At 42.0% G+C, this 12681-nt stretch overlaps 1 protein-coding gene across 1 annotated transcript in view; it reads right to left on the reverse strand.

The window, feature by feature from the left end:
• fam20b (FAM20B glycosaminoglycan xylosylkinase) overlaps positions 1-9188 on the reverse strand; it is a 17849-nt gene extending 8661 nt beyond the window's left edge. The window contains 6 exon segments of the mRNA XM_020625329.1: positions 361-532; positions 5833-5942; positions 6043-6129; positions 6215-6462; positions 6631-6971; positions 8978-9188. Of these exon segments, the coding sequence (XP_020480985.1) occupies positions 361-532; positions 5833-5942; positions 6043-6129; positions 6215-6462; positions 6631-6759 (746 nt within the window). The 5' untranslated portion in view covers positions 6760-6971; positions 8978-9188.
• Positions 9189-12681: the final 3493 nt, after the last annotated feature.

A 12681-nucleotide genomic window follows, 5' to 3' on the forward strand; every position in this document is an offset into this window, starting at 1 on the left:
ATCTTCTTTAAAGACCCAGTCTGACTAATTGAATCTGAACAACTTGAAAACCTGAAATAATGTGAAATATAACTAGAATTTTGAATTTCTGAACCTGATGAAAAATGCACCACTTGAAATTACCAGTTGGACAGAGGGGGATTCAAACCCTGTGGATTAAGCAAAAGTTTTTCCAAGTGAAATATTTTTCTGCTACAAAGTCAGTTAAAGTTCTGCTGCCCACACGCAGATCACAGCGTACTCCACCCTCACTCATCTCCCCCTCCTGTATCCAACCAGCCATCCATCCATGATAATTCAGTGAAGTGACTGGACTTTTAGTGACTTTATAAACCAATAAACCAACTATGAAGCACCCACCTGGCCAGTTTCCCCTCTCTGTATGTGCGTCCCCAGGGGTGTCTGTGTTTCTGCAATGGCCAGACGTCTGGCAACCAGAGAGTTAACGACCCCTCCATGATCTCTCCATCTGCACACGCTGGCTCGCTTTCCCGACAGTAATAACACTTTCCATAGAAACATGTATTATTACCTGGAGAGAGAGAGAGAGAGATAAAAGGTACCTGTAAAAATAAATCCACATCAGACTCCTAAACAGCTGAGGAGTTTGTTACCAGGACATATGTCATGTACTGTTTACATTCTGTTTGCACATGCATAATTGCACAATGACTGTTGACTGCTGCACATTGTACATTTTTTTTCTTCTATATTGCTGCATCTGCGCTGCTTAAAGTGCCTTAGATTTTGTGTTATTTACTTATCTACTTTATATTTCATCTGCATTTTGTGGCATTCATGTGGACGGCAAAGTAAGAATTTCATTGTACAGGGAAACACATTTTCTAACTGTGCATATGCAAATAAAGACTTTGACCTTTGGTCAGGTACTTGTCATTTTACTGCACAGTAATGCCCAGCTCTCTCCTTTATGCTCACTGACTCAGTTTTCTAACTGTGCATATGCAAATAAATACTTTGAACTTGACCCTGATGTCTTATCAGCAAAAGATATAATGGCGTGTGAACAGACACATGAACCGGGCCTCACCAAGACACAGCAATACAAAAACACATTATTCAGGGTCCTATCAACACATCTGCATCATATGGAAGCCCAGCTTTTGTTTTACCACAGAGGAACAAAGAACTCACACACAGAGATGTTCGAAAAAAACAAACACAAAAAACACTGATGGTAAATGATATCCGTGTTCACCTGTGCTTTCTAATACACAATTTTCACTGTCACATTATGCTATTTAATCCTTACACATTATAAATGTGTTAAACACGTTAGTCTGTAAAACTTTAAACCAAACAAAAAAGGGCCGAGCCTATTTTCTAAAAAACAAACAACAAACAAACAAACAAAAAAAGCACATCCATTCGCCCGGGCAGGCTGATTGGAATATGACAGACCTCGACTCTGTGTCCCGACTCCCACCTGCAACTGGATTCTGGACTTCTGACCTGAGCTGGACACTGAACACAGCTGCCACAGTGAAGAAAGCCCAGCAGTGGCTATACTTCATCAGGCAGCTCAGGAAAGCTGGTCTGAACCGTTTCCCCCTCACCCAGGCTTATAGAGGACTGGTAGAGAGCATCCTCACCACTGGCATCACAGTCTGGTATGGTAACACCACACAGGCAGAGAGGAAGGCTCTTCATAGGGTCATAAAGACTGAAGAGAGGATCATTGGGACTGAACTGCCTGCTATGGACACAAAGTACACCTTGAAAACAAAAGATTTGTTTGTTTTCTTCCACAAGTTTTCTTTGCTTTGGTTTGTTAATTTTGCTATAAATTCAACTGCCAGTGTTATATCTGAATTACCTGCTACATCACCACAAGCATTCCAGTTTTGCCAGTCTGTTCTGTCCCACTATGAACTGGTCTGACCTATACCTGATGTCTCAATACATGTCGCCACCAGGCCCGACATAACCTGATCTCATCAGCACATGAATCCTGGTTTGGCTGGTGAGTCACTCAAAACACCTCTGTCAAAATAAAACCTGCCACTTTTAGAATATGAAACACTGCTCGGCTTCTTTATGAACTGTTATAAGAAGGACGATAATATATCAGCCCTATAGTAAATATCGCATTTGTTGAACTTTGAAAGCCATAAGTTTTGACTTAAGATAAGGACCAGTTGTTTGTGGTGCTGCTTTATAAATCCAGCAGCTCCTACAGGCTCTATGAGTGAGTGAAGGTAGGTGTGAACACTGCTCCTGTTTGCCCACATTACAAAAAACCATTTTCTCACAACTACTGTGCACAGTCCTTTGAACAGACTGCCTACAGTTGTCACTGGGATTGCTTCTCCACTAGAAAGAACTTTCAGTGAAAATGACTGACCGTGACATCTGTGGGAAATCCAGATTGCTGGATTATTAAATGTCATGTTTCAACAGCACAAATGAAATTCTATTCAACTTCACTGTGGTTTCATCGTGGTGAAAGTAAAAATCTCACTCATATTTCAAAACCAAACCTGGACAAGTAAAACAAAAACTTCATGAATGACTAGCTGCACAGAGGTCCTTCAGGGTGAACCAACTCTTTCAAGTTGTTCTTTATTAAAATATCTCCATTAAATACTAAATGACACATCTATGGAGCTGCCTATGCTCCTGCCACAATGGGCTCTGCTCTGGCCACCCACTGTAAACCAGAAAGTCAAAGACCATTACAGAAATGACTTGTATCGAGTTAAACAGAAATTGGCGGTTAGGCAACGCCACTGTGTCATCACAGATAATTTAAATGTTAGATTCCATGACTGACATAGGCCTGGTCTGTCAGGTCACACCTGTCCTACTGATGACACCAAGACTTGTTCATGTTACCTTGTCAGCTAATATCAACCGTCACAGGATCATCAATGCAAAATAAAGGCTGCAACTATTCTTCAGTCAATATACAGTATATGTGTTTGACAAAAAGAGCTATAGAAACAAATGGTAAACTTATCTGTGGAGGGGATTTCAATAAAACAATGAATCCTAGGCTGGATTCATTTGGAACAAGAATTTTCCAGAACTACACATAATCGAAACCTGGAGAGAGACTAATCCAACAAACAGAGACTTCACCCGTTTCTCTTCTCAACACTCAACGTACTCAGGAACACATTATTTTACAGTGTTTGGAAGAGACGGACATATGGTGGATATACCATGGCCTGGTTTCCTTCCCAGTAAATAAACACAACTGAACAGCTACCAAAGGAAACATGACTATTTACAGTTTAATGCCAATGGAGAAGCAAGTGGGTTGTGTGTAAGGTAGGAATGAGGAGTAAGTTAACTAATTTCACATCCCCACTCGGGAAACTCAAAAAAGAAAGGCAATAAGCAGCTGGAATTACTGCACAAACATTCACTACATTCAGAATGAGATAGAAATGAAAAGGAATGAGATCAATAAATTATAAACTCTAGAAACTCAAAAACAAGTGTTCCACACAAACTGAAATACTATTATACTCCAAATCTCAGCGATAAAACTGGAACACAGTGACTCTGCCATAGCTACGTTTACACTAAATAAAGCCTCCAGGAACAGACACAGTCACGTCAGAGGGGCAGAAGAGTCTGAAGGCTGTTTTGACATTTGACATATGTAAATATTTGCTGAGAATTCAGTTGGTGGCTTGTGAATAATTTCTGACTAGGAAATGGCTAAAAGAACTGATTAATGGATTGGCTGACCTAGGATATGATATTTATGTACCAGAGAGAATCAATTAGAGCCTGAGAATGCAGAAATACATCCATTTGTTGATGGATAAAATAGATTACCAATGTGTGAACCTCAAGCTCAAACAGTGTCAACATGCACCCAAGGTATATTCCAGTGTAATCCTTTAGGTTCTTGCCGTCTTTGAATGTACAGTTACTGTATGTATAATCGCCCTGTCCCTATCTTGCCCACATCACTGGGGTTGTTCCTCACACCTACAGAAGGCTAATTTAAAGACATTAGATAACCGTTTTCACACATTGAGCAGTTCTCCTGATGACTGGTTCACTGACCTTTTATGTGTAAAGCTGCTGGAATTCCCCTAGTTTTGCAGGGATACTGTATTAGATTGCAGTAGATTTCAAGGAGTGTCTGGTATTTTGTTCATTGCACACAGTTGCTCATTCAGCTCTCCTGTTTAATTTTAGTTAGTTTGACCTATGAGGGTGTCACTATGGTTTTTAGACTTGTACTCTTGTTGAATGACTTTTTTCCTCTCTGACAAATGTGTCTGTCAAAACCATAACCTTCACTTGACATGATCACACACTATCGACTGCTTGGTGCCATGTCACTGTAAAGTATACACACACACACACACATACAGTATATACACAGTTGTATAAGTCAGAAGATTACATTCACCAGAGCCAAATAATTTAAACTCCTGACATTTAATCCTATAAACATTCCCTGTCTTCGGTCAGTTAGGATCACTGCTTTATTTTAAAAATGTGAAATGCATAGAATGGTAAAGTAAAAGAGTTATTTCAGCTTTTATTTCTTTCATCACATTCCCAGTGGGCCAGAGGTTTACACACACTCAGTTAGTATTTGGTAGCACTGGCTTTAAATTGGTTAACTTGGGTCAAACGTTTCAGGATGCCTTCCACAAGCTTCTTACGATAAGTTGCTGGAGTTTGAGCCCATTCCTCCTGATAGAACTGGTGGAACTGTGTCAGGTTTGTAGGCCTCCTCGCTCACACACACTTTTTCAGTTCAGCCCACAAATGTTTTATTGGATTGAGGTCAGGGCTTGTGATGGTCACTCCAATATCCAGTACCTTGACTTTGTTGTCCTTAAGCCATGTTGCCACAACTTTGGAAGTCTGCTTGGGGTCACTGTCTAATTTGGAAGACCCATTTGTGACCAAGCTTTAACTTCTTGGCTGATGTCTTGAGATGTTGCTTCAGTATATCCATAATACTTTCAGGTTATGTCGACATAGGACTTGTTTTACTGTGGATATAGATACTTTGGTACCTGTTTTCTCAAGTGTCTTCACAAGGTCCTTTGCTGTTATTCTGGGATAGACTTTTACTTTTTGGGCCACGGTACATTAATCTCTAGGAGACAGAATGCGTTTCCTTCCTGAGTGACATGATGGCTGTGTTGTTCTATGGTGTTTATACCTGCGTAGTATTGTTTGTACAGATGAGCATGGCATCTTCAGGCATTTGTAAATTGCTCCCAAGGATACACCAGACATGTGTAAGTCTACAGTTTTTTTCTGAGGTCTTGGACGATTTCTTTGGATTTTCCCATGATGTCAGAAAAAGAGGTTTTGAGTTTGAAGGTAGGCCTTAAAATACATCCACAGATACACCTCTTGTGTTTCAAATAATGTCAGTTAGCCCATAAGAAGCTTCTAAAATCATGGCATCATTTTCTGATCTGATTAAAGGCAGCTGAGTGTATGTAAACTTCTGATCCACTGGAATTATTATATTTATCTGTAAACAACTGTTGGAAAATGTACTTGTGTCATTTATAAACAAGAGACTGTTAACATGACATGGAGTGGTTTAAAAAAAAATTACTTTTAAGGACTTCAACCTAAATGTATGTAAACTTCTGACTTCAACTGTACACACACACATACACATACAGTACATACAGGAAATGTGAGTGAGACAGAGTGAGAGTGAAAACTGAAATCGGGCTGAGAAAGAAAGTCGTCAAATGAGTCAAAGAAAGGGAAATAGTTCAAACAATAACAAACACTCTGAAAACACTCATTTCTTACAAGAAAGTTATTCGAGAAGCACAAGAGAGGAGAAGAGAACAGGCAGATACTTACCCTGTGTGAGGAAGGTGCTCAGCAGCTGATCTGTGGCCACAGGTTTGATTTCTGTTCGCAGGTTAACGTATCGCCCCACCACAAGAGGTGCCCTCCTGAAGCCCAAGATCCTGCAGAGAGGACAGAGAGATAGGAGAGGATACCAGTGGATTATTACAGTTCTGCTCTACTGACAGGCCCGAGTGTTGTGAAATAACAATGCCTACGCACCTGTCCAGGTGAAAACCAGCTACCTCTGCATTGTGTCTGTCATAGCCTGCGTATGGCTCACCTTCCACAACATAGTCTCTGTTATATCTGAGGGACAGTGGAAGGAACAAAAGTAAGCTTCTTGAAATAATGCTTAAGGACAACATATAACCCTGTTCTTACCACACCTGACCTTTTGGGTTTGAAAACCACTTTCTGTCCCCCATCCAGCACCAGCAGGGCTTTGAGCTGTGTACCCTTATAGCCCACATCTGCCCGTTCTATCCTGGCAGTGCTGAGGGAGGTAAGTACAGCAGCCAGCTCTGGGGTCTCCTCAGGGTAAACCTCTCTTGGGCCCACCCACTGGCTTGCTATCTCCCATGGAGACTGGAGTGTGTGAGTGAGGCGAGCTCCACGGGACAGAGAAAGTCCAGCCTCCATCTGTTAGAAGGGGGTGATAGTGACAGTGTGTAATGATAAACATGTTTGACCAGCTACCACTGGAGAGATGACCACCCTACTTTATCGGTCTATTCAGTGGCCGCTCTGTTACATATATAAGCTGTATATTCTAAACTAACTGAAACTGAGTCAGCTTTGCACCCTGACCTTACGAAACGCTCTGAGGTCCCGTCGGCTCGCTGCAGACCCTTCACCTCCATCCAGCAGAAAGATCTTGGCCAGGCCCAGCAGGAGGAGCACGGCACACAGCACCACCATGCGCTGTTTGAGCTTCATCTCCACACTGACCCGCCCCCTTCTCACCTGATGCTGTGTGTTTCCCTTGTAGCAAATCGCCCCTTACCCCTGATGCATGGCCCCTGCAACTCTCCGTCACCCACCCTCCCGCCCCCGTCAGACAAATGGAAGCTTTGCTGTCGTTTTCCTGGAGCTACAATCTCAGCAAACAGGCAGTCACCTGGAGGGTGTGAAACAGAAATAAGAGAGGGCTGGAAAGGAAGAGGAGAAGCAGGGAAATGAGAATGAGAGATAAGATAAACCTTTATTAGTTTACAAATGGGATTTCTGCAGGTTTAATCAAGTTAAATTTTAAGACTTTAAGACTTTTTGGAGACCTCAGTGTATGCAATTTAAGACCCATTTCACATACTTGCTAAACATTAATGTTTTAATGTTAATTCCACCCAAATTAGCACTTCTTTCTGTTATTTTTCTTCCATTACCCAATGACCAACTGACTTTATTGTGCCATTTAGCTGACTGCATAGACACTGATGTGTCAGGTTTTCCAGAAGAAAGTATGTCCACCTCTGGAGTATTTTACTTTTGAGGCTAGTCTTGAGAAGACTGAAGTAAAGGGGTGCAAGTATAGTGACAACAGTGAGAATCCACAGTCTGCCACAGCTATTGTAAAAGCACTTGGTATCTGCCATACAAATGCATGTTGTGACTTTGTGCTGTCATGTAATTGTTACTTTTCATTTGCATTTCAATGTTTTATCTACATAGGTGTTTTATTGTTTTTTCTATCTATATGCATTGTGTTAGGCAATTGAAAATGTGACATATAAATAAACTTGTCTGGCCCAAAAAGAATGTACAATAAGCCGAGTATTCATATTGATGAATATTGCTTTGCAAGGAATCTTTGGAGAAACAACTACAACATGTTACCAATGTACAGAGCTACAATGGCAGTAGTATTTGTCACCTAACATTTTCCCAAAAACACAACCTGAAGTTAATACAACACTACACAAATTTACTGAACGTTTAAAATGAAAAACCTCACCAAAAACACAACACTACACAAATTAACTGAACGTTTAAAATGAAAAACCTCACCATAATCAATCATTTAAGACCAATCAAAATTATATTTGATGCATTTTAAGACTTTATAAGGATCATATAAGGATGATTGGATTTTAGACGTTTTAAGGACCCCTGGAAGCCCTGGAGAGAGGTTTGACAATGAACTGTCAATAATATGTGGAAAGCTGATTGATTTGCTACAGTTTGGGCTTGTTTCCCCCTGTCCAGCATATGTAATAACATTAGGATAACACACTGCTCTGTGTAAATATGTGTACGCATTAAAAAGTGGCACTGTGCGCAAAGCTAGCAAAGCTAGCTGTTCCATTTTAACTATGTGCAGCGACAGCGTAGGCTGAGCAGTGCTAACGCTGAGACAAACGACCTTGTGTCAGGTAATAAACTCACTGCCTCTCCAGGCAGCACTGGTTCTGGGCAACGGGAGAGGTCTGTGTTGTATTCAGCCCCCTGCAGTGAGGAGCTGTTGGACACGTAGTCCTGCTGTGGTACACGGGGGGTCCGGAGCGCGGTGAGCCAGCACAACTCGAACGTTTCCGGAGATAAATGGCCTGAGCCGCAGTGATACTTCGTGCAATTACAACGACTCATGCTGAGTCCACCTGTTTGCTAAAGCTAAACACATTTACAAAATGTGCTGAAATGTGGCTTTGTACGGCGTCACACGTTGTAAGCCTTCACACCCGACTGTCAAATTACCTGCCACGTCTATCGGGCAGTTCAGGTCACGCTGATTATCGGGCGTTAGCGTCATGTCAACAAAACTGTGCCACAAGCTAACCAGTAGCAGGTGAAAACATTACTGATAACAAATCCACAGCTGTGGCCAGACAGACATACACGTTCCACACACAATCGGTCTTTCATGGTGAAGCTGCTGTTTTTTTAAACACCAGTGAGGAAACGGCTGGGTAGCTCTGACCGCATAAAAACCACCTAAAACGTCTTAATCACGGCTACACCATCACACTCCATCTACATCACATGCATTATTCGTGTCATACAGCTGTAACAACATGCTCACACAGATGCAGCTGCGGTTATCTGTTTGGTAAACCCCTGTACTCCTTACTGTGCAGGTCAACAGTTAGCTAACGCTAACCGACAGCTAGCTACTGTACGTTATCTGTTGTGGTTACAAGAACCGAATGAGCTGTCTTACCTTACGGCCACATGCCGTTCGCCACGCACAAAGAAAACAACTTCCAGGTACCTATAAAGTCCTCCAACACGGAACTCGCATGTAAATAATTATCCCACTGCTAAGAGAGTCGCGATGGTTCGTCATTTTCTCAATCTCAACGTTAGCTCCCTTGTCTCCGCCCTTTTCCTTCGACTCTGCCGTGTCCACTTCCTAAACCCTTCCATCCTGTAGAAGCTCCACCTGACCACCAGGGGGCAGCGTTGCGCCATGTATAATTGCAAATATCCCCACAGATGGCGTATGGTACAGGTGGAAGTTAAGTCCCCTGTTTTGAATTTATTAACAGCAGTAATACATGTTTTACAACACAGATTGCCTTTAAGCGGGTGGACATTTAACAGCTTTTATAAAGATATTTTATAAAACTGTTTAATTAGATTAGATTCAACTTTGTCATTACCCATGTACAAGGCAACGAAATGCAGTTTAGCATCTAACCAGAAGTGCAGAGTGTGCAGTATCTACAGTCTGTACAGTTAGAACTAATTTATTGATATGTACAATTGATATTTACAGTAAGATACAGTATGTAGGGTAATGTACAATGTACAACAGACTATAGATTCAAATTACAAGTAATGGACAAGGCACATTCAGCTTATGGAACACTAGTGCAATGGGATGAGATGGAATGAGACGGTGCAGAATAAGAAGAGAAGTTACATGAGTTAACAGTTCAATGGCTGTAACTAGTGCAAAGATAAAGATAAATATATATTGTCAGCATATGAACAGTGTGCAAATGAATACAGAGCAGTATCCTGTGAGTATGTGCAAATTACCAGTTCACGTCAGTGTTACAGGTAACAGAAACATATTGCATTAGTCCCAGGAGGAGAGGTGAGAAGGGGTGAGATGTGGAAGTGGTATAGAAGAAGGCAGTGGGGGTCAACAGTTCAGTAAGGAGACAGCTGTGGGGAAGGAGCTGTTCCTCAGTCTGGTCTTGGTCCGGAGGCTCCTGAAGAGCCTCCCAGAGGGTAGGAGGTCAAACAGTTTGTGAGCAGGGTGAGAGGAGTCCTTGAGAATGCTGCGAGCACGTTGGAGACAACATTCTCTGTGGACATCTTCAGTGGCTGGAAGTGGAGTCCTTGTGATGCGTTGGGCAGTTTTCACCACCTGCTGCAGCGCCATGGGGTTGGAGACAGAGCAGTTTCCATACCAGACTGTTATACAGCTACTCAGGATGCTCTTGATGGCACAGCTGTAGAAGTTCACCAGGATGGCTGAAGACAGGTAGTTCTTCTTCAGTGTCCTCAGGAAGAAGAGGTGCTGGTGAGCCTTCTTAACCAGGCTGTGGGTGTTGGTGGTCCAGGACAGATCCTCTGAGATGTGGGTCCCCAGGAATTTGAAGCTGGAGACATGTTCAACAACCATCCTGTTAATATGGATGGGGCTGTGTGTGTCTCCTTTCTCCCTCCTGTAGTCCACAATGAGCTCCTTGGTCTTGTTTGTGTTAAGGAGCAAATTGGTGGGGGTCCGGTGTGGGTGGGAGACAGGTCATCAGGCGTGCCAGGACCAGGCCCTCAAAGCAGTTCATGACGATGGGTGTGAGTGCTACAGGGCGGTAGTCATTCAGGCACGTTGGGGTGGAATGTTTCGGCACTGTCACAACGGAGGTGGTTTTGAAACATGTCGGCACAACTGCTTGGGCGAGGGACAGGTTAAAAATGTCCATAAAGACGCCAGCAAGCTGTCCTGCACATGCCCTGAGCACACGTCCAGGAATACCATTATGGCCAGCAGCACTGCGTACGTTGATCCGGCTCAGAGCAGCATGTCAGTGGAGGTGAGTGCGAGTGGCTGGTGGTCTGCGGAAGGTCTAAACTTGATAGCTGTCTCCTTGTTGCCCCTGTTGAAGCGAGCATAGAAGTCATTTAGCTCGTTGAAGGAGACGACATCTGTGGTTGCTGGGGTGGAGTTGCTGAGCTTGTAGTCACTGATTACCTGGATGCCCTTCCACATAGATCGGGGGTCAGAGTTTGTGAAGTGTTCCTTGTCTTTTAGCTTGTAGTGTCTATAATGTCTAGTTATACAACAGTTTCCACTTATGGGTGCCACAGAAATAGTTGTTTACAAATACAAAGTACAAGCTTAAATTTACTCACAACTACATTACAAAGATTTATAAACAATTTATTAATTATACCTTGCTTACAAATGCTAAATAGAGGGAATGTTACTCAGAAAAGTATTACAATGTCTAACACAGTTTCCCCCATTTTTTTCAAATTGCAACCCTTTAACAGAGGTCTGTCTACTTGGGATCCCTCATGCTGACAGCTTGTAACCAGTTCAACTAAAGACTGTTTTTTTCTTTATTAGATTTTTTAATTCAGTAAGTCATAAGAAAAGATGACAAAGAAGTCTGAAAAACCTTTCCTTTTGCTGCTTTTCAATACTATGAAGAAGCTCTTAACTGTCAGCATTATTTTAAATCTCCTTAGTCCGATCCTTTACTTACTGTAAGTGGACAGTTGTTTAAAATATAGGCTACTTTGGGGGGAAAAACACTCTTATATTTTTAGTCAATAGAGCACTAAACCCCACAGGGCAAATGGTATTTAGTTATGTAACAACGATTCAATACACAGTCCCAACTTTCAGCAGAGCAATGAGCATGAAACTGATGTGTGGAGTAAAAAAAAAAAGGACAGTGTGTTTATTGGTTCTCAGTCTTCACACCAGGCAGCACATCACTCAGCAAAGAGGTCATAGCACTCACCACAGTCATGACATGGGCAGAGACAGATGCACACAGATCCAGGTAATGGACTACCCTTGTCACCCTTGATGACCTGAACAAAGGTTGTTGATGTCCTTGGTAAACAGTGAACAATGCCTGTTCAGTGCACAGGAGGCACAGATTCACATTAGTTCCACTTCTCCACCAAATCAGAGTACAAACACCACAATGAAAACATTTCCTCTGGCTGAACCTTTCATCTCAGCTGTTAAACATTTTCATGACCATTAAAAAAATGAATTCACTCAAAAACAGTTAATACAGGGCAATCTGTGCATTTGTCAAGAGCATGGTCAGTTTAAAGGAAGCAACATGAAGTCTGACCACAGAGAAAGGACATTTCAAGCATGGCATCAAGTTTCTTTGTAATAACCAAAAGAGTCATAAGTGAGGAGACACTTGATATCTGACATTTGATTTTCCAACTCATTCCAAAATAGATGAACATGGGGTTCTTGAATTAGACGTGATTTACCTTGAAATCCAAGAATACGGTCGAGTAAAACCACACTCCAAGAATGAAACAAGTGAGTTCATCCTTCTGACCATACACTGTACAGAAATGATACTTTAAAACCTTCCAAAAAGACAGTCATGTAAACCCAGGTAACAGTGAGCATGTCACATGATCTGTGTAACCCAAATAAACCTTCCAAGACATCCCCCAAAACACATCTCTGGTCAGATTAGGTATAAAAGTTGCAACTCAGGAATCTGTTATATCATTTAATTTCATTTTCTCTCATCATTCTCAAGCAACATGTGATAAAGCAAACAGAGACATGTGATGGGGATGTTGGCTACCAAAGGGTCCACAGTCCTTTTTGCACATCCTGGAGTTTTCTGAGACAGTATATATTCTTGTTCAACTGCACTGACTTTGAAAGCATAAGCTTGTCTGAATATGTTAGTAAAAAAA

This window comes from Monopterus albus, unplaced genomic scaffold, assembly GCF_001952655.1.
Source record: "Monopterus albus unplaced genomic scaffold, M_albus_1.0 scaffold352.1, whole genome shotgun sequence".
Taxonomy (NCBI): domain Eukaryota; kingdom Metazoa; phylum Chordata; class Actinopteri; order Synbranchiformes; family Synbranchidae; genus Monopterus; species Monopterus albus.